The sequence below is a fragment of the Lineus longissimus genome, chromosome 5, assembly GCF_910592395.1.
Source record: "Lineus longissimus chromosome 5, tnLinLong1.2, whole genome shotgun sequence".
Lineage (NCBI taxonomy): Eukaryota > Metazoa > Nemertea > Pilidiophora > Heteronemertea > Lineidae > Lineus > Lineus longissimus.
In genome coordinates, this window is record NC_088312.1 from 22,129,783 (window position 1) to 22,157,769 (window position 27,987).

The 27,987-nt window shown below is 43.5% G+C and overlaps 1 protein-coding gene across 4 annotated transcripts; it reads right to left on the reverse strand.

Annotated features, from left to right (window-relative positions):
- Nucleotides 1-211: 211 nt before the first annotated feature.
- Nucleotides 212-17,496, reverse strand: LOC135487900 (E3 ubiquitin-protein ligase listerin-like). 4 transcript variants are annotated; one of them, XM_064772105.1, is made up of 32 exons: nucleotides 17,291-17,496; nucleotides 16,304-16,398; nucleotides 15,765-15,965; nucleotides 15,455-15,553; nucleotides 14,902-15,132; nucleotides 14,606-14,658; nucleotides 14,105-14,285; nucleotides 13,698-13,871; nucleotides 12,724-12,914; nucleotides 12,150-12,294; nucleotides 11,217-12,029; nucleotides 10,786-11,014; nucleotides 10,264-10,421; nucleotides 9,984-10,065; nucleotides 9,477-9,630; nucleotides 9,080-9,224; nucleotides 8,662-8,928; nucleotides 8,175-8,293; nucleotides 7,615-7,713; nucleotides 6,735-6,877; nucleotides 6,159-6,318; nucleotides 5,826-5,970; nucleotides 5,457-5,670; nucleotides 5,027-5,264; nucleotides 4,067-4,141; nucleotides 3,422-3,608; nucleotides 2,988-3,177; nucleotides 2,496-2,625; nucleotides 2,127-2,214; nucleotides 1,651-1,845; nucleotides 1,108-1,275; nucleotides 212-715 (listed from the first exon to the last, which is right to left on the reverse strand). In XM_064772105.1, the coding sequence occupies exons 2-32, from the start codon at nucleotides 16,352-16,354 to the stop codon at nucleotides 656-658; spliced, it is 5,385 nt and encodes a 1,794-aa protein (XP_064628175.1). In that variant the 5' UTR covers nucleotides 16,355-16,398; nucleotides 17,291-17,496; the 3' UTR covers nucleotides 212-655. The 4 variants fall into 4 exon arrangements, with proteins under 4 accessions (XP_064628175.1, XP_064628176.1, XP_064628174.1 ...); XM_064772106.1 differs by having other exon boundaries at nucleotides 17,237-17,496; XM_064772104.1 differs by having other exon boundaries at nucleotides 17,156-17,496.
- Nucleotides 17,497-27,987: the final 10,491 nt, after the last annotated feature.

A 27,987-nucleotide genomic window follows, 5' to 3' on the forward strand; every position in this document is an offset into this window, starting at 1 on the left:
CCTTGGGAAATAATCTCTCCAGAAGGTAGTGGCGTGTCTTTCGGTGAGTCCAAAAGTTGAAATCCCAAAAGGTAGATGGAGGGTCCCTAATGTCTGATGTAAACAGGAGAGCTACCTTCATTTGAGCTGAAGTTGGGACAATATCCCAGGGGTGTGATTGCCAAGTACATAAGCAATAAAGACAAATACTAAAATGGTTAATAAGATCGAATCATCTTTAATAATTTATACCAAAAGAAGATTGAATAATGATACAATGACTTCGAAATTTTACATCACATCTAAATTTTCTTTTTCTTCCTACATGTAGCACCATCAGTAACAACATCAATTTCTGATTTCATTTTACTGATGTCGATATCAATATTACCATATGATGCACTAGATATCATCCAGATACTTATTTCAAGTTAACATAATATGGACTGACTCATCAGTTTTTACAGAATTCACAGATTTATCATTGTCCATAGAAATCTCTCACAGAATTTTGAGGCCTGTTTACATTCTTGAACCAATCAAATTGAACTGACACACCAACTCAATTTTCCACATAATGAGGACAAAATGGGGGGAAGGACTCCCTGTATTCGCCACACTGACATGGCTGATTGTACTTCGTCCTCTTCCATGTCAAGAGGACATTTGTCCCACTTCAGAATAGATTCCGACACAGGGGGCATGTGGAGTTGTTACTTGTGTTAAACCATTTATACTGAAAATGATAAAGAGGGAAAATAGTTAGTGACACTGTCCTCCGCAGAAGCTCCTACCTTATAATGCCTAATACATGTACATGAACATTAACGTAGAAAGACCAAAAATGGAACCAGACAGCAATCAAATGGAAACCAAGTGCTCTATTCTATGAGATTATTCAAGCATAGCATTAGAAATACATGTACAGTAGAACCTCTCTTAGCGGACACCTCTCTATTAAGGACAACGTCTCTATTAAGGACACTAGTTTTGGTCCCAAATTGGTTGTTTCCATTGAATTTGACCTCTCTAATCAGGACACCTCTCTAATAAGGACAGCACCTGTCAGTCCCAAGGGTGTCCTTAATAGAGAGGTTCTACTGTACATGTTATAGAAATAATACTGACCAAACAATCTGAATGGAACTTCTTCTTGCACGTCCTGCACAGCAGTTTCGGTAATTGATAGTTCGAGCCGTGGATAACGGAGAAACAGATCATACAGTCCTCAACACCCTCGAATCTTTTGTCGACGTTCTTTTTCCAGAGTTTCAAGCCCTCGATTATAGAACCATTCTGCAATAGATGAGGAACATTACTTTTACTTTGTGTATACTGTAGTGGTGCTTCTTCTTCCGATTAATATGCTCTTCACAAAATGTGTGCCGCTAGGTTGTGCACCAATCGGGGCTACAATATGCTGGCATAGTGACTCTGTATTCAGCAAGTGAGGAGTCCATAACAAGCTTCTTATGTCTCCATCTTTGAAAAGGTCTCTGGTTGCCCGGCATTAGGCATATAGTATGGGGAATCTTGGTTTAACATCTCCTTCAAAAGATGTGGCAATCAAAGTTGAGTATTTTGCCCAATCATTTCGGTTGGTTTTAAACGATATCTATAACTTTCTATCAACTCAACCTTTTGTGTGGAAAATGCTGCGCTGGAACTAACCTGGTGATTAAGAAACGTGGTCATCTGTAACATCCAGTTCCTCCACTGTGTATCAGCGACACCAACACGTTTCCCCACCACCACGGTGATCGTTCCCAGCGGATGGTTGGCAGGAAGCTGCACCATCAGCTCCATTGTGGCTTCCTCCACACAATAGGTGGCGATAATGTCACGGGCAGCGGGTCTAGCCTTCACCTGCAATAGTAAAGTATGGAGGACTGATTGGCTGGAATAAAACAACTTTTATAAAACACCCTTTACTGAACTCAAAACCTTTTGAACAACAGTCACTACATGTATGATAGGACTCCAAAGAGATAGTCTTCTGTATCAAGCAGCTGCACCTAATATGGCACTCACTTGAACCTAACCTGGGGAGGGTAATTCAGTCACCAGATCTGGGTCTGAACCAACGACCCTTGGATTGCAAGTCATTTGCCCTAACCAGTCTGCACTAAGGTGTTGGGTCCACTCACCGTCATGTTGTTAAATTTCCTCTCCTTGGTCTGCAGAGATGCCATTTCCTGCGAGATTAACACCGGACTCACAAACTTGGTCGTAAAGCTGAAAATATCAGAAATCATTATATGTGAGAAACTCGACATCATGTTCATGGTTGTCCTCACGATACTCATTCCTTGAAATAAGATTGTTGATACAAGTAGCTCTTCACTCTAGTGGGCATTTGTTGCTTGCAAAGAGGGCGGTTGGCTGCAATGAGGTCCTTCACTTACCCTGGCACGAGCAGGCACCAGTTAACAAGAATTTCAGTCTATTCAAAGGAGGTGACAGAAAAAAGCATATCTTTCCCAAGAATCCATATATTATTTTCAAATTGTCATTACCTGTCCACAACAGAGGCCGTCTTCTTGTCGCGATCATTAACCCACTGTCGCACAAGCGCTGGTAATTCCTGGAGTGCTGTGTGGTACACGAAACATGCAACATGCTTCACTTCACGGCTGCTGGAAATTCCTGGAAAAGAACGTTTGAATGGCGGTGAATTTTGTTGACATTCCGAAAGAGCTACATGTAGGCTGCATTTAAAACCATGCACGCATTCAGCATAAACTCTTTAATACATGTAGAAGTCCAAGTGGCAATATTCAAGTTCTTAAAGTTTGCGCACCTCTGGTCCTACATGTACATGTACACACAAAGAGCCTTGATTGGCCTAATTCGCCTTGATTGATCTAAGTGTAACAATGATTTGGGATCAGCGCATTTTTCACTCTCAAACAGAATCAGTCACCAGCTACCTGAATGGACAAAGTCAATGTGCCCAGAATATAATTTAGATGTACTTTTGAAGGATTGACACAGTGACATTCACTCACCTCTGATTGGAAGGATCGGCTCCTCAGCAAACAGGTTCTTCGTAGCTGTCAGTTTCGACATGGGAGACTGCGAGGTTAAAATATCCTTGAGTTGTATCACAGGTGATTCAGGCATCAGACAGAACACATCCAGAAGCAATGAATGAATGGCACCGGTCGTTTTTAGATAGGTTGCATACTGGACTCGAAGCTGGAATGAGAAGGATTATTGATAAACATGCGGTCAGTTCTCCTGGTCGGTTCTACCTCTTCAGCGATCGCTCTGCACTTGGAGGGTTACATCTCCAGAGGGATTCCTCCTCCACAGCGGGATGAATGTTTCCCAGTCGGTGGGGTTTTTAGCTTGCACTGGCAAAGACACAAGGTACAAGAAACCTTGGTTTTTCCAAGAAAATATTGGAGTATAACCACATGACCACCAATGCAATCCTTACCTCGGACTTAGCACCTTTGAAAAACTTGAGCAATAACTTCCAGCAGAGGAGATATGCAGTGGACAGGGCATATTCTGCTATGTAGGGTTCAATCTCCATGCATTCACCACATTTCACATCCTCGAGGATGATTTTGACAGCGTCGGATGATGTCTGCAGGATTCTCACCAATGCCTGTGGCGGTGGCCTAAGGTTTGAAATGAAAAGATCGATGAATAAACATTTTATGAAAGTTTTATCTGCCTTTCCTCCAGAATAAGATATTTTGATCTAACTTCTACAATCAATGGATAAAGCAGACTATGGAAACTACAGTAGAACCTCCCTTAGCGGACACCTCTCTATTAAGGACAACCTCTCTATTAAGGACACTAGTTTTGGTCCCAAAATGGTGGTTTCCATTCAATTTGACCTCTCTAATCTGGACACCTCTCTATTAAGGACACCACTTGTCAGTCCCAAGGGTGTTCTTAAAAGAGAGGTTCTACTGTACTATGAAATAATTGGTGTTCAAACGACACCCTGCAATTGATCATCCAACCAAACTTCACAGGTTTTGGCAGAATGTGTTCATAGTCTGAATGTGATGCTGCGACGGATTAGTTTTCTCTGTATTTGATCCTGACAGCCCTAACCTATAATTACCTTGCTGTCTCATTCTGCTGATCCTCCCCTTCTAAGGGATGGCCAATATCGGATTCGGGAAGTTTGTCCATAACCCTGAAATGGTGAGACAAGGTTAAGGCCGGAGGTACCGATTCTAGCATGTATACCATGTTGGCTTTGCACTGCTGCGAATCCCTTTATGTTCATGAGCCTAATATTTTTGTGATTGGATGCAAAATCTGAAACGGATGATTTCACAAACATTTCAGGCCACCAAAAAAGGGCTTTAAAATATCTCTCAAGAGGCAATAACTAGTGCAAACTAAAAAAGGCAAATATTCCCAATACTACATGTACTGTGATCTAATATTTTCAAAATAAGAACTCTGTGGTGGAGAATGATACATAGCATAGCCAGGTCTACCAAAATAGAGTGTTGCTTCATTGCAAAGGGTCCAGAATTGTGCAGCGAGGATGGTGACTGGAGTTGCAAGATCAGATCATATTTCTCCCATTCTCCGTGATCTCCACTGGTTGCCCGTAGCCAGCAGAATTAAATTTAAAGTTCTGTTGCTAACATTTAAATGCATAAATGGTGTTGCGCCAGTTTATTTGCAAGATCTTCTAACAATGTACAACCCGTCCCGATCATTGCGTTCCTCGGACAGACTGCTGCTGGTGCAACCACGCAGCAGGATGGCTTCCTCTGGAGACAGGGCTTTTGCTTGTGTTGCGCCGCGCCTGTGGAACGGGCTACCACAGGAAATTCGTGCGAGCAGCAGTATCCTTGTCTTCAAGAGAAAGCTGAAAACTTTCCTGTACTCTAACTAGGCAGCAGTCTGTCAAAATGGCCAGCAGCTTATATTTTTTTGATTGGTTTCTCTGGTGTCTTTGATCACGTTTTTTTTGTGGATATAGGCACCTTAAATCCCAAATGATTGATTGAAATGATTGAAATATCTCACAAGATGGTCCACACAAGATGTCAATCCTACTCACTTCATAAGTAGTTTATAAGCTGTCAGCTGCACTATCCGACATGGAGATAGCAACAGCGGGCAAAGATGATTGATCAACGTCTGATCCTGGTCGGAGAGATTGGACACATCGTCTGCTACGAGTTTTGCTGGGAGCGAATGGTTCCGCAGCAGATCCTGTGGCATACTGGAGAGGGCCTGTCCCAGGTGGCCAAGCAGATACTCCTGCCCCAAGCTCAGGTCGGAGAGATTGATGGCACCTGTAGGGAAATTGATGACACATTGATAGTGGAACATAGCACTGAAAATAAGGAACATGTGTGCAGTTCAGGTGGGTCTGATCAGGGCTTCAAGGAAAGTTCGTCCTAATAAAACCGTCAGAAGGTTTCTTTCTATAGACTATATAAGATGTTCTCAAAATCAAGAATTGGCTGGGACTGCCTGACACTCACCAATGAAGTTTATGAAGAGTGGGAACAAGGTGCTATAAATTCCCTCGCTGAAGAACTCGCTCCACTCCGACAGGAGATTCCCTGGCATGGCCTCATCTTCTTGTATCACCGTATTGATGCAGACACCGACGGCTTCAAGCAGTTGGAATACTCCCGATGCAAACGCTTGCACTGATAAGTTCTTGGGGAGCTCATCGATACTCATGCTGCAGCTCTGAAAAGAACAAAGGTACACTTAACATTTTCAGGTGGTGGGATCAAGTTGGTCAATTTGTTCATAGCATGAGTGATACCATGGTCCAGTCACAAAGCTGTAGGGATTCATAGTCCAAAAGTCATTTGCACAATATACATCTGTACAAGACTTACCTGTATCCATGAGACCAAGCTACAGAGGATGAAATCCCAACATTTGTTATCCAATTTGGTAGGAATCCACTCAACAGCCAAGCGCATCAATGACATCACTTCAATATTGAGCACTATGTGGCACCACTCTAGATCATGAACATCACTGAAACAAAGGAAAATAAACAAACCATTAATGATTCAGTAACTGGAGGCAGGCTACTAGTTTCAGACCAGGTGGGAGGAGGTTACGTCACAGAGAGCTACGTTTGATAAAGAATGTATTGGCTGATGCGCATCAACTTTTAATTCCCAAGCAAATTTGCCTCGTCTTGTCATGACTGACCAACCTACCTTGAGAAACAGAACAACTCATCAAACTCCTCCTTCCATTGGTTGATCTTGTTGATGACCTCCAAGATGACCTCTGGGCTGACTGTCTGCCTCCCGTCGATATCGAGGGGTGATGCTTTCTTTAACACTTGGTTCAAACCATTAAGGGAACCAAGGCCACCTGGAGCAGAGAAAGCATTGAGGAATGGTGACATTAAATTGCAGAGGGAAATCTCTCCGGGCAAAAACTACACACAATACACTAAAGATCATCAGGTCTCGGGAGGAATGGAAATTGCCACCAGAACTATTTTATCATTTAGCCTGGGGTACTTCTTCTGAGTTCATTGCAAACCATTTACGCCTGAGAGCACCAATTGTAGCTATGAGCTACATGCACTTGCTGTTCCAGGTGAAGGGCCCTCCATGAATCATATATGCAGTGAAATGGTGGGGTCACAAACGAAGTTTCTCTGTCTGGTAACAAACCCATTTCATGCTGATCCCGTTAAACACCTTAAACATGCCCCCCCCCCCAAATCTCCTTTGGGAATATCATTTTATAACACTGCCATACAATGAATGAATGTCCTATACCTGATATATCTGTCACACTCTCAGATGGGCATGTGATAATCTTTGCAGCCAAAACCTCGGCAAAAATTTGAATGTCCGACTCTGACACCTGTTGTACATGTAGAATACACGCTAACGTGTGTACCAGAGGTAAGGACAAAACCCTGAAAGATGAAATAAGACATGTACATTTTGACGGAAAGTTGACGGAGGAAATTCATGAAAATCTTCTCTCTTGGTTGTCTGCGGGATCATTTATTGGTCTCACTTCACAATAGAGGTCGCCACCAGTGTGATCGATCGTTTGAAGCCATTTCAACTCAAGCATTAGCAGTTCCTCCCTCAACTGAATTCAGTGTTCATGAGGAAACCAGCCCTGTAAAATATTTAGTCGCCCTCCAACTTCAAGTACCCCGCTGATACCACACACAGTGATGATAGGCATATTTACCTTACATGTATCTACCTAATGGCCAGCGTAACCAGTGATAACACTCATGACTAATTTACTGTGATGAGGCAAAATTAGAAGTAATTTGGTCGACTACAAGGCAACCGGGATGTGATAGCAAGATCGGTTATGTAACAACATATGTTGACCTCAGCCTTTGGTCAGGCAACTCAGCAGGAGGTTACCTGGCTCAGATAAGCTGAGAGCTAAAGTCAATAAACTATTCCTCAGAAACTCTCCCCTCATCAAATATCCCCCCCCCCCCCGGCATCTAAGGCATTTTCCATTAGTTGGTGGGGGATGGTTAGGAGATGATTTTTACAGGGCTGGTTTCCTCATGTTGTCACACAAGGCATGATTTATAGATGGAATCAAAACAATGGTGATATAACATACAAGTATCAAAAGTACAAGAAAGTTTTGACCACCAAAGCTTTAGAAGATTCTTACTTGTCAACTGATCCGACTAAACATTGAGCGTCCTCGCTCAGTTGATGGGTCAAAATGTTCTCCAGACATAAACTCGATAAACCACCCTCTTCACGTGACCTGAAAGAAGATATCGATAGTAAGATTGAGAGATGCCACTTCATATTTTTTTGGGAGGGGGAGGGTTCATTCATTTCTTGGTGAATCTGACCTGATACATGTTTGATAAATAGGACATTCCTCAATTTCCATTCGATTTCTACCTTTCACAAGAACTGATCTTGTTCACATGTAGGTATTAGGTGGTCCAATAATATCCCCAGTGTGCAATGATGTGTACTGCCAATTCTTTTCAACACTGAATTGTGCTGGGGCTAAAATTGCACCACTTTACCTGAAGCCAAAGATATCCCTGATTACAAACATGGCTGGCCAAATTAGGCATGACCGAGACATTCCTAACTCCTGCCTTTATAATATGCGAACCTGTCCATACCAATCGGGTCATTTTTTTATTTGCACTACAAGCACGTGACGCTGAGTTTCCATTCACCTGCGATAGTCTAAACTTCCTCAATTACCTTTCAGCAGCTGACTTTAACAATCTCTCTTTCTCTGCCGAGTTGAGGAGAGAAAAGAGTTGATTTGAAAGGGGCACCAGTCTCTGATAGGTCTGGCCGACTTCAGTTGTCTTCAAAGGCTAGAAATGTAAAAAGTTTTATTAAACTCTAGTAAAAGGAGTTAACACTGCTGGTTACCACGCAATAGGACTCGAGTTTGATTCCGAGGAGAACCCAGAATGTACCAAATGATGGGGCCAGTACTCCAGAAATTGAGTTAAAATTTTCAGACTGGTGTAATGAAGGAGATTACAAAATTAACATTCTTGTCTTATCTATGGTGGTGGGTATGATTATTAGCAGTTAGGTCACTGTGATAAAGGAGGTGCCACTCTTTTACAGTGTAGGTCATGGATAAGGGATACAAATATCGTAGTTGACATTCGGCCCTCAATCAACACAATATCCAAAAGACGAGGTGTATTAACACAATCAATGTCATGCCTACCTCTGCTTTACATCCCAAAAGAGCCTTGCAGTACACCAGCATATAGGATAAGTCCATAGCACAATCAGCGTCAAACAACTCAAACCCACAGAGGTCTGCTCCTGACTGAACGTCTGCCTGTTGTTTTGCAACCTGACTCAGTAGTTCGCAGTAGAAGAAGACTGGAGTGACAGAAGGTGGTATCGTGTGGAAGGAAGACAGGGCTCCATCTGTTGGCAGGCTTGTGAATAGAAGCTTGTTGGTCATGAGGGTACTCTCCTGCCAGGCCTGTAAAAGATGAGAGAAAGATTTTTAATACCAGTAAAGTTTATCACTCAATTTAGTAAGTAAATCATTGTTTATTTGGATAGTCTGCGAAAAATCCTTGTCAGAAGTTATGTTAGTAGTGCGCACCACAACATGAACTAGACCAACTCACCCCTGTCACTAATGCCGTGGATCCATCGATCTTCAATTGTCCAATAAGAGTTTGAATGGTCGAGTCGTGGAAGCCAACATCTGTGTCAAGGCCGTCTGCAACGGTGGTTAGAAGCTTCATGGTGGTGCCAACCAGCCCATCAAGTCTGCAATAAAGTCAAATTGTAAAATATTCAAAAATGTTAGTCACTTCAGTTATTCTTTTTGTCTCGTTCAGCTAATATACATGTAGTAAGTGAAGTAAAGTGATTCTTCTCAAGGGCACAGATACGTCAGGAATCGAGGACATGATGTTTGGACTGGTTCTCAACACCTCAATCATGACACCACACCACCACTCAATCCCAACCTTAGGACTCTAAAATTTGTGTTTTTTTCAAATATACAAGAATACAAACCTTGTTACAGATGTGCAACCATTCAGTACCAAGAACTTGAGCAGAGACGCAGCCCTGTAGAAGAATCCTTCGGGATTGAAATATCCTCCCTTCTGCTGCACCAAAGCAACAACTCCAGTCTGCCAAGTGTACTGGATTTTCTCCAACTGAGAGTCTGGATAAAATAAATAACATTGTACATGTAATGTTAAGATGAACCCCCATCATGAAAGGAATTGTCCTTTGTTACGTTATGATGCTTGATCTCTTTGATGGCCATAGTTTCTTTCCCACTAACGGCTGATCGGAGAGTGGGAGTCGCAAGGGGGAGTGTCAGATGGCAGACCACATTCACACCAAAGCCAACTTCGCAGTTCCCTTTGTATCACACCAGTGAGCAGAACATAACATTTGCACATCGGTCGGAAGTTGGCTACAGTAGTGTTTCAAACGTTGGTGATGGCAGAAGGATGGTTACACTTTCAGAGCCACTCTTGGTAGCCCGCAAGTAAATCTTCCAGAACTTACCAGTGAGTGGCAGTCCTTCCTGAAGGCTGAGTTGGAACAATGTAAACAATAGATCTTCTGTTGGCATCATCATCAGGCAACTCTGCAAAAAAACATCAAATAATCAACATGACATTCATTGTATTTTGGAAGAAAGAACGACCCTCATCGAGAAATCATGGTCATACCTATGCACAACAAATGCACAGTAGAGATAGCAAAGAGATGTAGCTGAAAAGTTTTGCTACAATGACAGACGTCTGTATGTGCATGCCAATGCTTAACAATATAGACAACTCACCTTGAAATTACTGAAGAAGTTGTGGGCGAGTTCACAAATAAAGGAGACAATCTTCTCTAGCTCTGGTTGACTCAATGTGCTGCCCTTCTCAGCAGACGGTAATGCCTCTTGTAGCTCCCTCAGTATCTCATTTACGTACTGACTAGCTATGACGGGCTCTGAAAGAGAAAAGGGTTTGTGTCATCGCTAGGTGATCTTGGGCATTGTCATTATCAGTTCAAACCTACAGTGACAAAGTATTTGAAGCTGTTTGAAGAAATATGGTTCAGATGATTATATACATGTAGAATAACATAAAATTGTCTTCCCCACTTTCCAACCAAAACACAGTTTTGGAGAAAATGTCGACGGAAGATGTCTCAAATCTTGACTGTATCAAGAGTATACTAATCTCGTACTCCTCCAGGCAAAATTGAAATCAGTTGGTCACGATTTGTTTAAAAATCAGACACAATGTTACAATATAACTTTAAGTGCATGCTTATCACAAGGATGAAGACCAAACTTTTGAAAAAATCATACCAAAGTTATCCTGAGTTGTGAGGGCGAGGCTGAGCAGGGACCAGCTACTTGACAGGTCGTCTGCTTCTTCATCTTGACTTTGTAGACTATCCTCGCACAGTGTCTTCGTAAACGCGACAAGTTTCCCGCCAAATTCATCACCCTTCAGCCACTTCTGGATGATGCGGTCAGTTTGCAGGGAGAGTAGCTTGGTCATGAAGTGGTACATGACGTTAGCACTGGTTACATCCTGAAATTAGAAAGAAGAGAATACAAATGTACAAACATATCTTAAGCTTATAAAAAGTTAAAGGAGTGAAAGCCCCCCATAGCTAGCATGTCCTGGTTGTAATGAAGCAGTGTGTGTGTGTGTGTGTGTGGGGGGGGGGAGGGTGTAAGTATGAAAACAGATTAATTTATGCAGCCTCTGAGAACAGTGTGTGCAAACTCACCTGGCAGACGTACGACAGAATGTGAACTTTTGTCTCTGCATCCGCCACCTCATAGACAGCAAACAACAACTCCACCAGTCCCGGTAATGCATTCTCCTCCTCTGTGCAGTGTTCCTCCTCAAATTCCTTCATCCATGGCACAACGACATCACGAATGAATGTCAGCGTCACACAAACATCATCCGTCACACCCTCACCATAATCGGACAAAATTTCTGAAAATATCCTCTTCACTTTGTAAGCTGAAAGAACCCGGGAGCAGAACTGAATGTGTGGATGTGATTTCGTCAGACGAGCAATTTGGAATGTTTGTTTACATAGGCGGCCTAAGAGCAGAAGACAGGCTCCATCATCTTGCAGGAGATATTTCATATCGTCAAGCGATTCATCGAGGTCGTGACCTTTTGAAAGGTCCATTTCTTTCAGGTCCAAATCTAAAGATTCGGAAACACTGGTTGGTTCCGATTTGTCCTGTTTTCTTTTTGGTGGTGCCGCAAACATTACTCTGCCCGTTTTCTTCTTTTGTGGTTTAGTCGGATTTCTAATGTCCTGAAACATGTGAGCCATTCGATCTAAGATGTAGCTGGGTGATGCTGCGTCTTGGCTCTGGTCCACACACTGGACACAAATCATAGAGAACCTATCCCAAAATGTCTTAAGGATTTTCCCTGTTTGGTCGCGTTTGATGGTTGAGTCTGCTGTCACGTTCATCTTGTGTAGGAAGACAAGAAGGTCGGAAAGTTGGGTGTAAATTGGTGACATCGGCAAGGGGGACTTGGTCTCAAATAACGATGACTCAATCAACGGAATCAGCTGAAAAATATGTTGAGCAATTTGTTATCATTTCTAAACAGTAGATAACAGGATATCAGAGAAATAATTGATCTACGTCTGCTTATGAACTCAGTAAGGAGGGCAACAGTTATAAATTACCTGATCCAGTATGAAGAAGTCCTGTAGTTTTTTGTTATCTTCTGTCTCCAGTGTTTTCATCAAACAGTAGCGGAGACACTCTAGGTAGGCTCTCACCACAGCAGAACAGTCGCTGGGGCTTTGAATGATATGCTCCACACACAGACTGAAGAAGAATCACATTAGAAAACTGAGTTGACGAATCTTGACAAAATCTTAGTCATATTAAGAATAGCTGTGAAACTACATTGACTTGGTCTTTATCTGTCCTGCTAATATGTAGATAAAGAGCAGAGATTTTCCATTACCCAACAAAACAAAAGGAGTCGCTGCAGTCTTGTAGCTTGGCCTCTCGGCTAGCAATCAAGTGGTCCCTGCTTTGAACCCTGCAGTCGGTGTACGGCTCTAGGCAAGTCTCTCTGTCTAACCTGCTTCATTCAACCCAGGCGCATTAATGGGCTCCGGTCGAACATTTTCAGGGTGCGGCGCTGATTGAGCAGTTAATCTGAGGTCTACTGGAAGATTTCAGGATGGCCTGAGAACAATGGAATCTACAAGTATACTTTCGTTGGATTATGAATGGTTGTTTACCTACCTGCTTTTCATATTCCCAAAGAATTCATTATAAAATGCAATTCCAGTGCCGATCACTTCTTCAGGTATCTTGCTAAGCAGTGGCAGAAGACTAGGACAAACCACATTAGCACTACCATGAAAACCGGCCTTCATCAGTGACCACAGCTTGGGGAAGAGTGCTTTCCTGGGGTTGATGTGTTTCCAGCAGTCCTGAAACAATCATACAACATTTATATCCGTCAATTTGTCAATCTGTCAAACCCTACAGAGAATGTACTTCTTCCCAGTTTTTCCAAGCAGAAAGAACTCAGTATTGCTGCACTCTTTTAGGGATGTAACATCAACATTGATAGATCTAGTCTTCTAAAGTGAACGGGTTAACAAAAGATTAGTGCCAAGTACCGCGCCGCGGCAGAAAGGTAAATTCTTTGATGGGTATAACGTCTGAGGAATCTACATCATTCTACATCATGATGTACATGTAATGATGCTGCATCGCTGCACCCAACTGGTACTTCTTCTTCTTCTTCTTTTTCAGCGTTCGCTCTGCACTTGGAGGGGTCATTCTCCTAGGAGTAATCCTCCTCCAAGGCGGGATGAGCGTATCCTGCGTGCCACTACGGTTAGGCGCCAATTGGGTTTATTGGCCTAGTGGTCCGACTTTGGCGAGAGAGATAGAGTCCACGCAAGCTACTCATGTTTCTCACTTGGTGGGGTCTTAGCTTGCCCTGGCATAGACACCAGATACAAGGAACCTCGGTTTTGAGTCTCATTCGAAGGACTGTGAAGAGCCAGGAATTTTAGTTCCTTGAAAGCCACGCCGGTTCATCCAGATATACGATCATGGGTTCTTCCCAGGATGGAACCCGGGCCCTATTGCGTGGTGGCCAGCAGTGTAAACCACTAGGCCATGAGGCTCCTTACCCAACTGGTACAACCACCAAGACATCACACAATATTGAGTTCTCTGTATTTTCAGCGGACTGATCTTACCTCGATTTTTGTGATGGTGAACAGGACAGCCTCCCAGAGTGGCGGACATATCAGGGGGTCAGATTCATCAACATGATGCATGACAAGCGGACATATCTTGTCCGCATAGCGGGTTGCAAGTGACGGGTAAACCTGGCAGACTGATGACAACATGGAGTAGAAGGCACTGCGAATCTGCAAACAAATATCAGAATACGATAAATAATTTAGTGGCGTAAATACTACAACCTTTGATAGCGCATTGTCACTACAGTTGCCCCCAACTGGGTCAACTGTCCAACTGACTCCATCTTTTTGTGTGATTTTTACTTTTGAGTTATTCGTGAAATCTGTGTAAGAGAAACACCTCAAACCTTGAGCGGTTTACATGTATACAACTACAGGTCGGTGATGAGTCAGAATCTTACCATGCTACTCGGATTTTTACTGTGCTTCCACAGTTTAGGCGCGGCAAGAATCTCATCTACCAATCCTGTGAGATCATCACGTTGATCATCTGGGATCGTGGTCAGGAAAAGCCTCATTGCCATCAGTGAGGAAGAAACAACCTTCACGTACTTGGACTCAATATCCTCCTTTGGCGTATTTCTGAAATTGGCAATCAAAATTCTAAGCAAATTGCAAAATAGAAAATGTAAATGAACTAGTAAGAGTGGTCAAAGAATGAGGTCGAACAATTCAGAGGTATCTGCTCCAGCGGATGGGTCACTGATGTCTGCCCAACAATACCTTTTCTGGAAGCTAAACTGGCAATGGTCGTTGCTATATCGGAGCGCTGTATGAAGTTTATACGAAACTACATAAATCTACCAGTTGCTGGCTGTGGTCACTTTAAATACCATCATAACTTTCACAGCATTGTTCCCAATTTCCTGGACAAGGGAACAAGGAAATGTTGTGTCACTTACTTAGGGTCAGAAAGTGTCTGAGGGGTCTGTTGTAGGAGATTGTCCTTGAGATACTAAAACAAAGACAAAAATATCATGTCAGTCACTGAGAATCCATATTTCCCCAAGAATTCTGATGCATTACAGCGAGATTATGTGTTGTATCATTTTGACAAGAGTATTGACAATAGTTGTTCACTCTGGTAACTTACTAAGATAAATGGTGACATAAGAATAAGAGATACACTGAAATATTCCAAAGTGCGCTACATTTAGAAATGGAATAGTCAATAGATACAGGCCAACTTCAAACACACCTGTAATATTTCATTCTTGCAAAACATGATTGCCCCAGTTTGCTTCACAGGAGGAAATGCAGCTTCAAATGCAGCCTTTGCGGCTAATGCAGCTGGTGGGAATGTATCACACTGGGAGAGCAGCCAGGCACCCATCAGACCCTTCAGATGCGGAGCAAGATTGCGTCTCACTCTCAGGACAAGCTGTTCAAATGCATGCTGGGTGGCCTCGCGAACCCTCCGATCGTTATCCTAAAGTACAAAAGTCACAGTTCAAGTAAACCAACTGGAATATTATCGACAATTTAACAAAATGATGCTAGGATATGACAGCCAATTCACAGCAAACTTCCCTGAGCTTCAGGTCAGATAATGAGGGGAGTGCATATTCAGACTAGTTATTTCCTAATCATAGTACAGTGTACTATAACGTGACATATGCTTTTATAACTCCTCCTCAAGTTGACTACAAGGCTTAGATATGCCGACTTTAGTCAATCTTAAACTCTTAACCATCTGAAATGCCTCCTGTTTATAAATTACATGTAGGTCGACATCGTGTTCTTTAACTTACAATGCACAGCTTGTTGTAAAGTCTGGGCCAATATGGCAGGACACCCGATACTTCATCATTACTCTTCTCCCTGCAGAGGGTACCAAACTCCTGGGTTGTCTGAAAGAAAGACGCAAGAGGTTGCTGGGCTTAATGAAGTACAACATGTAATATTACTTGACAAGAAATGTTGAAGCCTTGTTGAACAGTGGCTATTTGAATATAGAAGGGATGCAGACTCTCATGTCCATTCTGAGGGCTCATGAGTTTAGTTTTAATACAGAAAAACATTGAAACCACATGTTGTGTTCTATCTTTTACTGGTACGCACCTTTATTTTAGTAGTGACGTCTCTCTTGGAGAATTTCCTCAGCACCATCCTAAAATCTGCATCAACTGACGAGTCGGCCTCCTCTGTAGCAAATCCCGCTGGTACGTATCCAAGACCTGACATGGTGTCGAAGCCCTGGAAGACAGTAATTGTCCCTCCACTGGATGCGAGCATCTCAGCTGCCCGACCGCTGCTTGATGGCTGCGTAAGAGTGAGTTTGACTTTTTAAGCAAACGCTGTCTCAAAAAGGACGACAATGACATTCATTGAAAAAAAACACAGTCATATCCAAACACCAACATTCTACACCTGTCGCCCCATTATAATTGGCATTAATACTTCACTGTGTTTAACAGTGCTCCCCATGGGTTTACCCTGTTGTCAGTAAGTCCTCGTCCTCACTAAAGAATCCAGACAGAGCGTGTAGACAGACAGTGTGATTTTTTGGTAACAACCATTAGAAAACTGCCCACCTATCCTCTATTTTTAAACTTGTGTTGTTATTTGAATAAGGGATTGCATTTTTCTTCTTATCTTACCCTAACATTTCCCTTGGTCCTGTTAGCCTGCTTTTGTTTCCCTCCAGGCATCCTGTCTTCTTTGGTCTCTCTTCACAATGCAAGGCTGACTGTCTCTGAAATAATTAGTCAGATGGCTTTACAAATCGCGTTCTACATATTACTAGTGAAGTCTCACTAATCGCAACACATTATAAAAGAAGGGGAGAAGGTTCCAATGATACTGTCTTTCCCATAAGCAATGTCGGCCAAATACATGTGTTAGGTCAAAATTGCCAATTTCATGAATTTTAGAAATTGGCAAGTTTGACTGTCTTTGTTGTCGGACCCTTTTCTTGAATGATAGCTTCACTTCTCTTCAGGGTTGGACTTGACCTTGTTCTTTCTTGTCTATCATTATCAGCTAAGCAATGCTAGAGAAGTTGGTAATACTCAGATTCTCCACAGGAAGACCAGTCAATAGCCAGCTGTTGGCCTGAAAGGCTGAAGTCGGTTGGTTGGTCGTCTTTCTTGTCTATCATTATCAGCTAAGCAATGCTAGAGAAGTTGGTAATACTCAGATTCTCCACAGGAAGACCAGTCAATAGCCAGCTGTTGGCCTGAAAGGCTGAAGTCGGTTGGGTGGTCGTCTTTCTTGTCTATCATTATCAGTTAAGCAATGCTAGAGAAGTTGGTAATACTCAGATTCTCCACAGGAAGACCAGTCAATAGCCAGCTGTTGGCCTGAAAGGCTGAAGTCGGTTGGTTGGTCGTCTGCACAAGTGCAACTCCAGTCCAGACTATATACAAGGCCTATTGGAAATTGACCTAGTATCCGGGCCATGTGGGACCTTGTGTCCATATCAGGCACTGTACATTAGATTGAATGTTTACCTGGAGACAAGAATTTGTTTATCAAGAAGGGTATGGCATGGACATGGTGTAACTGGGAGATTCAAGAACATAAAATCTTACTGAAAGCAGACCTAAAGGCCCATATTTTGATTTACGGTGGGAAGAATTAGATACCTATCAAGCTGGCAAATACTTTATGGACGTAGGACTGTCAATTTGTTAAAAATATAGACACCGGAAGCTTAAATAATCAAAAATATGGTGAAATTTTGCAACTTTTGTTTCGCAACCACCATGCCACCTCTTTGCGGGTTATACATCATTTGATGTAAGATTTGTAAACTAAAACAACAATAAGATATTAAGTTTAGCAGAATAAAGGTAATAAAATATAAGTAGTAACAATTATGAAACTTGTTTGAAGTCTTTTTATTGACTAAAATGTGCCCTTTACTAGTTTATAGTGGCAGCTTGGTGACAATTTGTGTACCATCGTCTGAGTAATAAATGGTACGTTTGCACGCCCGAGCCATTCTCTCTCTGCCAGTATTAACTTCCATTTTGGAAAGTGAAAATGGCTGCGGCGACATACTCTTACAAAAAACATGTCATTCAAAATAAAACGGTAATATGTAAAGTCAAGGACTTAGTGAGCCCCCCTTTAGGTCGGGGGAGCTCCCCCGAACCCCCCTACGAGCATATGTTAAGTGCAAGCTCTAACAACTACAGCTGTTACAATGGGGGGACACCCCCCAAACCCCCCTCCGTCGACATAGGTTTTTACCAGTGCGTTGGGGGGAAGCTCCCCCCAAACCCCCCCCCCCCCCGTGGACAGTCAACTAGCCCTTCTGTGTCATACTGCTGGAGGGGGGGGGGTGCGATGGGACCATCCATATAGTTCCTTCCGACACATTTTTGTTTTGGTAATGTAATACATTGTGATTGTCCTTATTCACGGGAATCGGGCGTTTCCAGTGATATACGACACTTAAATGGATTGTCCTCATGCATTCACTTTGGAAACGCATTTTAAAATAGATGTTACGTCCTGTTAATGGGGCACGTCATCATCGCGTACATTTGGGAAAAACTCCCTAACGAGACCGGAGCAGCCGGCTGAAAGTAGTTTAATTATTGGCCGCTAGGGTGCAGAATGTACGCCGCTCACCCGAATTTTTCACGCAACGATAGCTGAATAGAGCTAGTTCTAGTTTGTGATTCAATTTGATACTTCAGATTTGGGCAGTAGACCAATATAACTTAGTCGTCAGTGTGGTTTTAAGCAGGGAAAACGTATTTGTTTTTCTTTAAGTGCCTTTTTTGGACGGGTGTGTGCGATTGTTTTGTTTATGTCACGTGACCTCGACCATGTCGACACAAAATTGATATAAAACCACCTTTTCTGTCATTATTTATGACGGATATTTCTCTAATAAAAATATCAATATAATTGGCCAATTTCTTAGGCATATGTAGCGAATTCCCATGAAGATTTAAATTAGATGTTCTCGTAACCTGTTACAACTGGTCTGATTTATAATTCAGCGCTACAACTGGTCTGATTTATTTATTCAGCGCCATTTTGAAAAACCAAAAAAAATTGTTTGTTGGATATACAATATTTACTCTCTTTATTTCACTTCATTTACATTATATACTCCCGCACACACGTGTATCTTAAGAGCCCCTCCTAAAGGGGGTCTTATCAATGAACAAGTTTGAATGGACAGTTTCAAGCAGTTTTGCATCAAAATCTTGTAATGATGAAAAGAGCGGATATCCTGCATATTCAGCAATAATGGCGATCAATGTAAGCAGGGAATATAAATAAAGTTCCGGTCATGCTATGGAGATTGCTTTCGTTCGCATAGTTTATGATTTTGCAAGTGCGACACCGTAGATTATTGGTGGAATCCCTTACAATGACTTCATCAGAGAGAATTCCCCCAAATTCTACGATGGCTCATGATGGTCAACTAGATTTTTTAGTAAAATCGAACGAGTCCATCACAACTTCTTATCCATCTTGATTGCAGTCGTGTATAAATAAGTACGCAAGTTTCTACTCTTCTTTACTCTGTCTTCGGGAGACAGTAGTGCACCATGTCTCTTCTGGATGTGCCCTCACCTTCATAGCTCGCCATGTTCTTTTACGGTCATCAGATGCTACGAATTTCACAGTACTATTTGTTACACACTATACTGTCAGATCGAATGCCACGAAGTGCGTTTCAAGGAAGCTGGGGACGACGCAGGCAGAAGTGGTCGAGGGGGGGGGGGCAAATGTTGGAAACTAGAATAATAAAGAATGGAAGTCTTACTCTTGTCTTATACAGAATAGAAAGGGTATTTTATTCTGGAAAATTAATTTGACATTTTAATCAACCAGTGCCATGCTACATTCCCGGCTACATTCTAGACTACCAAGTTATTGCCACATACAAGCTTATACAAAAAATAAGTTAAACTGATAGTAAATAATAATTGAAGTGCAAAATATACACATGTGACAGCAAAATTGTTTCGTTTCATAAAACGCTCTGTAAATTCCCACTGCCACTTTGGCCAACCAGGTTTTACTCCTCCTAGAATTGAAACCAGCTAATAACCCACAGTGATTGTTAATGGGCACAATGCTCAATCAAACAACCAACTTGACTCTTACATCCTACAAGATTAACTTCAAGCTGAACTTCATTCTCCCTACACGGGAACTTGAAGTCTTTGTTTCTCAACATACCCGTAGTCCTTCTTCATTTCCTTGCAGTTCCGACTTCTTCTCCAGCTCCTCTCTTTTCTGTTGCTCCTTTTTAAGCCTTCTGGGTCTTTCACACCTCGTCCTTCGAGACCTTTTTGTCGCTTCTTAATCTTGGCAGCCTCTGCAGCTTGGCGTCTTCGAGTTAGTGTAAAAATCATCTTTATCAATATCATATTGCCCGATTGGGCAAAAAATAAGCTTTCACTCTCCTTACCAAAGCATTAGCACTGGTCTGTTATTCGAGACTACAATATTTCACTCATAACTGCTACGATTTTGCAGCATACAACTGTCATTCATTGTTATTCATTATTGTGACGCAGGTATTTGTCTTGGGGGGTTGGTTGTGCCTCTGCCGTGGGTGTGTCCCGGCAGGGGTGGAATCCATCTTTGTCAGACTCCGCTTGTGTAATCGTCGAGCATCGAAACGTTTTGACAGAGCAAATAAAGGTGTGAAAAGTGGTAAGAAAAGATAACATCCGCGTCTATTCTCTCTACCGACAACAAGAGCTAGCCGGAGGAAAACTCAGGATGTTACAGTGGCGCCCAATTTCGGGCCTGAATCTATTTTGATGGGGATTTTCCCGATCGAAGTTGCGAGTGTATTGTAGCGTAGTGTAAATGTATAGCTGTTCGCTTCGGGCGTAAACTTTTCTCGGGCCAACTTCACGAAGTTTATCAGTGCCGGTTGTAGAATAAAAGTACTTTTGAGCATTGTGAATGTCATGAATATGTTGCAAAATAACTATAGTTACGTGAGAGACCCCTGTTTCTATTAGTTATGTGTTTTGAAGCTCAGAAATTGGCCCGAATCGGATCGTTGAGTGGGAGAAGCCCGCCTAAAGAGTGGCGCGAGAAGACTGTGTTTTGCTGTACATGTTGTACAGTAGATGTACGTGTGTACTGTGAAGTGAAGTGAAGCGGACATTTTGACAACGGGGTTCACATGTTTACACTTCGAAGCGCGTGGTCCGGTGACGTCACAAAAATCAAGAGTGGCTAAGCCAATGAGAATTGCAGATCACTATTACGTTTACCCTTACGTAAATAGAGAGGTTTAGAGTTATACAAAATTAGTTTTTAGTTATTTTTGAGTGACTTTTGATATAGTTATTATTTGATTGACAATATGGCTGCTGCAAGACAACCTAAGCTTGAGACATTCTCAGGGGAAGATGCTCAGGATTTTAGAACCTGGTTCAAGCGATTCGAATTGTTCCACCCTCAACCTGCTGATGACGCCGATGCAGCAATTCAAAGGAGACACCAGGTGTTTCCATTATATCTGACTGGTCGTACTTTTGTTATCTATGATGGTTTGACCAATGCTGACAAGGGTGATTATGATCAGGTCAAGAATGCATTAAAAGAGCGTTTGGACCCGGCCCAACATGCACTTCTCCGGAGACAAGAGTTTTTAGAGTTGAAAAGGAAGCCGGATGAGTCGTTAGTCAACTTTGAGCTGAGGGTGACCCGAGCTGCAGCAGCTGCCTTTCCAAAGAACAATTTATGCAAGGAGTCGGGGATCCCGGACTCCAGTTACATCTTCTAACTCAGAACCCCGCGACTCTTAGGGGTGCAGTGCAGATGGCAGAGCAGTACTTGCAGATTCAAGGCGTTATTCAGCCAACAGCTAATAGGCAACCGGATTCAACGGTAGTGAGGATCATGGATGGTGCAGGGCCCGGGGCTGGCGGGATCTATCCCCCGCCCGGCCTCTCCAGCCGTCAGCCCAGATGGGACACAACCCACAAATACCGATTTGACGTCAAGTGTACAAAGTTTGGTCGAGACTGTGAATAAGCTGACGATTCAACAACAGCTTCAACTGCCTCAACAACAGGCTATGATAGAAAAGGTCCAAGAGTTGGTAGTGCAGCAGGCCAACCCAGCACAGCGTGGACGTCCCAGTTATAAGACGCCTTATCGTGGACAAGGTTTTCAACGACGTGGTGGTTTTTGCCCCAAGGGCCGAGGTGGTTACTACGCGGAGAACCCAGCACCTCAACAAGTTAGGGGACCACCCGAGCATCCCTCGGGAGACGCTAGACAAGATACGCCTCAATCCAGCCAGCCTGCACAATCAAAATACCAAGGAGTGGTAAGACCTGCTGAGGACGGTCGAGACTACCGACCAAATTGGCATGATAGACGATTCCCGCCGGAGAAGAATTGGTCTTACGTCAATAACAGATGGGGAAATAACAATTACAAGAGACAGTATCAACAGCGAGATTATTTTGATGGAGAGTGTTGCCACTGTGGTCTTTACGGGCATAAGAGAGCCTTTTGCCCGGAGTGGAACACGGGAAACTAAGTCAGGCTGTGGATGAGGGTCGATCGACAGCCGAGAAATTTGGGAGACCCCAGAAGATCGTGCCACGGATTTTGATGAGCCTGAGAGACAATCTCGTACCAATCCTTTTTGACACAGGTGCAGATGTTTCGGTAATACGTACCGATGTGTGGAGCAGTGTTTTCAAACCAGGGGAACGTGAACCGCTGACACCGAATGAAACAGGACTGCATGGAGTGTCGGGGGAGCCACTGGTTGTTATTGGTACGTCAACCGTCTCAGTCCCATTAGGACCGGTAAAGTTTCGTCACAAGTTCAAAGTCGTTGAAAAACTCGAAAGCCCAATGATTCTGGGCTGGGACTTCATGTTGGCTAATAATGTGAGTATTAAACCGCGACAGGGGAAACTCACCATCGACGGTATTGATTTCTCACTTATCGACGAGGTCCGTATGCCAGAGGTTTGTAAAGCGAGGATGTTAACCACCATTGTTGTTCCTCCTTTCACTGAAGTCGTCGAACCAGCATACTTGATGCATGAGGGCGGTACCCCTATTGGTTCATGAGGGAGTTTTGGAACCAGAACCCTTATCTAGCGGTATGGTAGCCAGAGTTGTTGCGACAGCACAAGACGCGCTCATTCCTGTTAGAATCATGAATACTGATGATGAACCACTAGAGATCCCATGGGGAACGGACCTTGGAGAATTTCATAGGATTCCTCCTTTTGGATCGGAGAAAGTTGGCGGCACCTATGAGTTGATGGAGGAATACGAGCCAGAATCTGACGAACCCAATTAACGACATTGGCATGAGGATGGACTTCCAGCTGTCGATTTGACCAAGAGTGTGTTTACTGCGAGAAGTCACAAGCAAAGACTGAAAAAGAGAATTACGCAGTGTGTTTAGTAAAAATCCTAATGACAGAGGACTCACCCATTTAATTGAGCATGACATTGACACTGGGGATGCAGCACCTATAAAACAACCAGCTCGCCGTATACCATTTCATTTGAGAGACGAACTTCAGGAGCAAGTCCAAGATATGTACGCGGATGGAGTTGTAGAGGACTGTTATGGCCCATGGTCTTCTCCTGTGGTATTGGTAAAAAAAAGAAAACAGGAGGATTTCGCTTTTGTGTGGATTATCGTAAATTAAATGCTGTAACTCGTAAAGATGCGCATAATTTACCTCGAATTGATGACTCTTTGGCGAGCATGGATGGAGCAGCGGTCTTCAGTAACCTTGACCTTACTTCCGGGTACTAGCAGGTCCCCGTCAAAATGGCCGATCGAGACAAGACAGCGTTCAGCCTAGGGACGAATTTATTCCGTTTTACCCGCCTTCCGTTCGGACTCTGTAATGCTCCACCCCTTTTTCAGCGTCTAATCGAACTTGTGTTTGCTGGAATGAGTTGGAAATCCATGCTCACCTACCTTGATGATCTAGCAATATTTACCAAGGACTTTGACTCACATCTAGATATACTAAGAGAAGTCTTCTCTCGTCTGCAGAAGACAGGATTGAAGTTACAACCAAAGAAGTGTCACTTAGTTTCCTGGGCCATCACATAAGTAAGGCCGGGATTAGACCAGATCCTGCTAATATTGACAAAGTGCGACGTTGGGAGCGCCCACAAACACCGCGTCAAGTTAGAAGTTTCTTAGGTTTAGCCTCATATTACCGGAGGTTTGTAAAGAACTTCTCAGAGATAGCACGGCCGCTAACACGTTAAACTGAAGCATACACTCCGTTTGTGTGGGACAACCAATGTGAGGACGCATTTGAACTATTGAAGACAAAGATGACAACCACACCTATCTTGGGATTTCCCAGATGGGGTCAACCTTTCATTATGTATACCGATGCATCTGACTTCGCTATAGGTGCTGTGTTAGCTCAAGAACAGGACGATGAAGAGCGGGTTATAGCCTACTACAGTAGTACTCGGGGAAAAACCGAGAGGAATTGGTGTACCTATGATAAGGAATTATGGGCAATTGTGTGGGCCCTTAGGAAAGCTAGAGTCTACCTCTATGGCTCTTCTTTCCGAGTCATCACTGATCACCGCCCGCTGCTACATCGCGACAAGTTAAGATGGGATGCTGATGTCACCCAGAAGCATACGAGGTGGATGAACGAGTTAACAACTTGGGGTAACATCACCATTGAGTATAGACCAGGAGTGTAAAATGGTAATGCCGATGCAATGAGCCGTCGGCCAGAAAATATTACCTGTGGCAAGCTCCAAGATCTGGCGACTGACCTTTTTTCGCCCCAGCCCAAGGATGAAGTTGATTCGGCAGTGCAGCGAGTGATGGAGATAACAAATCACACATCAAAATCGACGCAAACCTCCCCGTGTGGTGCAGTGAGCAAAACAGAAGGGTACCCCATTGCCCGATTGGGAACAGACATCGCAATACAAACCGACATTGCCCGATTAATTGAATATGATTCCGAGGCCCAGCCAGATGTGGGAGAGTCCCAATCGCCTGAGACTGAATCAGCACAAGTTTTGAACAGAGCGACAAGGAAGAGGTGCAATAGGAAGAAAAGGAAGGAGAACTGTGAGGCTGAGTGGATTGATGCTTTTGCTAGTTTAGGGATCCCCCTACCTGGCAGCACTTCATCAGGTCTACTCTCTCGGATGACGAGCGATATCAGAATCAGATGAACGCTGAGACATTGGCAGCGGTGACCATTGGACCATTTACTGCTCCAGACGGTGGCGCCCTTGTAGCTGCAGAACAACAAGCTGACCCAGTAGTATCGCAAGTCTATCGTTGGGTACAGACCAAGACCAAGCCATGCTGGGATGCCATGAAGAAACAAGGTCGTGAACTAAAGAAATACTGGCATTTATTTGAGCAGCTTAGAATTGAGGATGGCTGCATGGGAAGAAAATGGACTCCCCCTGGTCGCCACAAGCAGATATTTGCCCAGATTATTCCAACGGGTTTACGTCCCAATGTGCTGGAGGAATCCCACGCTGGAATGTTTGCTGCCCATTTCGCCACCAACAAGACTAGACTCAGAATGATGATTCGTTTCTATTGGCCTGGAATGTATACAGACATTGTGGAATACTGTGAGACCTGCGCGGTCTGTGTGGCTCGCAGGAAACCAACGCCTGGCATGAAGGCTCCTTTGATCAATATTGTGACAACTAGGCCATTTGAGATTGTTACCATGGACATTACCGAATTACCAATTACGCCACGGAAGAATCGTTACTGTCTGGTTGTCGGTGACCACTTCACGAAATATGTCAATTTGTACGCCATGCCAGATCAAACAGCACATACGATTGCAGAAATTCGTTGTCGTCGTCGTCGTCGTCGTCGTCGTCGTAGTCCGTCGTCGTCCGTCGTCCGTTAGCAGGGCACGTTTCGTAACTGTTAGAGCTATTGAGTTGAAACTTGTTACACATGTACCCTTATGTAATGACACCTTGGCGACCAAGTTTCGGTCTGATTCGTTTGATGGTTTCGCCACCAGGGGGCCAAACGTTAAAAGTGAAAATATGCAATATCTCCCTTAATAGTAGTCGGGAAATTTTGAAAAAAATATGGTAGGTACTTCTAGCAAAGGTGCATCATATATCCTCCGGGTTTTTGATTTGACCTCCTTTTCAAGGTCACAGAGGTCAAAGTTTGCTGATTCACTGAACAGTAGCATGTTTCCTATCTATTTTAGCTAGAAGGTTTTAAACCAGTGTGGACATGTATCTGGGGATTCTCTATTCCACCCCTAAAATTTCGGCCGTTCGGACATCAGATATGGCCGCCAGGCAGCCATCTTGAAAAATAAACACAGTACTATTACTCCGAAACTAATGATCGGATTGCAACCAAATTTGATCTGGATGTATATCTATGTACTCTCTACTAAATCCTTGATTTTTTATCAAATGTGATAGCCAATATGGGTACCAGGCGGGCATCTTGAAAAATTCTTAGTTTGGCCACCCGGGGGCCAAATTTAATGTCCAAAGTTAAAATGTTTGATTGCTCGTTTAATAGTGGTCTGATTTTCATAACATTTTGATGGTAGGTACTCCTAGCAAGGATACATTTCATAAATGTGGGTTTTTGATTTGACCTACTTCTCAAGGTCACAGAGATCAAAGTTTTCCTATGGCACCGCCATTTTACAATGACGGCACGTTTTGTCACTGCTTTAGCTACAGATCCCTAACTTGGTACGAATGTACCCCTATACTCTTAGACTAAACTGCAGTCTTTTTCTGATTCTCAGTTTGGCCAGCAGGGCCCCAAATGTTAATAGTGGACTCTCCCCTAAGGGTGCCTTGAAATGCTGCTAAGTGGGATGTCATAGTCTAAGCCTAGGCAAATGCAGGATTAATTAACCTCTACAGAGCCCTAGGAATTTCAGATGATGGTTGTTTCTTGTACTAGACACAAGCAAACATCCTATTCCTGAGCATTTCCATAATGGGTCATCTGTAAACCAAAGGACTTTTTTTAAAAAGGTGTGTTAATGCTGATGACTTGTTGCATGGAATTGCTTATTTGTTCTTTTGGTAGGCATGCCTTGCATGTTTTGCTGCTTCAAGCTTTTGTTCTGCTGCTGTTTTAACGATTACTGGTCAGATCACAAAATTGTCTACTCTGCTTTGTCATACCTGTAGTCACCTCAATTAAATTCAACTTACGCATTATTTTATCTCTCATGTAATTTCATTGTAAAACATTACTTCATTTCTTTCTTACATTTAAAACCATGCTAATGCTTCATCCATCTTCCCTTCACAAGAGGTGAGCACAATGGCCCTGGCCATTTCATTCTTAAACTCGGGACGGGAGGCTAGGATTGTATCCGATGTGTTATACGGGAGCCCCCGCCAGGATTACTGGAAATCAGCTGGTGCCTATGCCAAGGACACTTTTAGTGATTTGCAAGCGGCTTTTGTTGATGCTAGGGAGGCTTCTGGGATTGCCCAGGCACGTCAGAAACGACTTTATGATAGGTGGGCTAAACATCACCCCTGCATGGAAGGTGATCAAGTGTGGCTGCATAGCCCGGTATCGAAAGACAGACACCGCAAATTGCTGCTGCTGTGGACAGGCCCTTATGTTGTGAAGAAACGTTACCAGTTTGCCAGTGGTATACCTGGAGTCCCCTATAGAATCGAACATCCAGAGACACGTAAGGAGCATGTGGTACACCACAATCGGCTAAAGCCTTTCGTCGCGCCAAAAATACCGCGACCGTTGGCCACAGCGACTCACCAGCCGACCCAAGATGCTGAAACAAAGACTGAACCATCAGCGATAACACCACATCAAGCAAGACCAAGCAAGACGGTTCCCTTTGCCGACTCCGACTTACATCCGCTATCTCACCTCTTGGGACACTCATCAGGGAACAAGCCTACTCCAGCCCTTGGGCTTGGGAGTCCTACCAGTCCCTCTTCTATGCCCAGACGCCCCTGTCTTTCTCATGCCGCCAGTGATTCCGGATGAGCCCTTAGCTGATCAAATCCTGCCCAACCAGGAACTGGTGCCACAACCAGCTGCTGCAGAGCAGCAGTTTCAAAGAGGGGACGGGAACCAGAGAGATGAGCCTCCAGGGAAGCAGGATACACCTGTACGGACAAAATCCGGCCGGGCAATATGCCGTCCAGGTTTTTTAGCAGATTTCTAGAGGAGATCAGGAGTTCGCCTCCTAAGGAGATTGTTGGTGCCGGTGTGGCGGGGATAGTAGTCCTAGGGCTGATAGTCCGTGTAACAATAGCCCGCATTGCTAAATGTTTTGGTTAGGGTTAGCGGTACAATAGATCATGCTGCTTA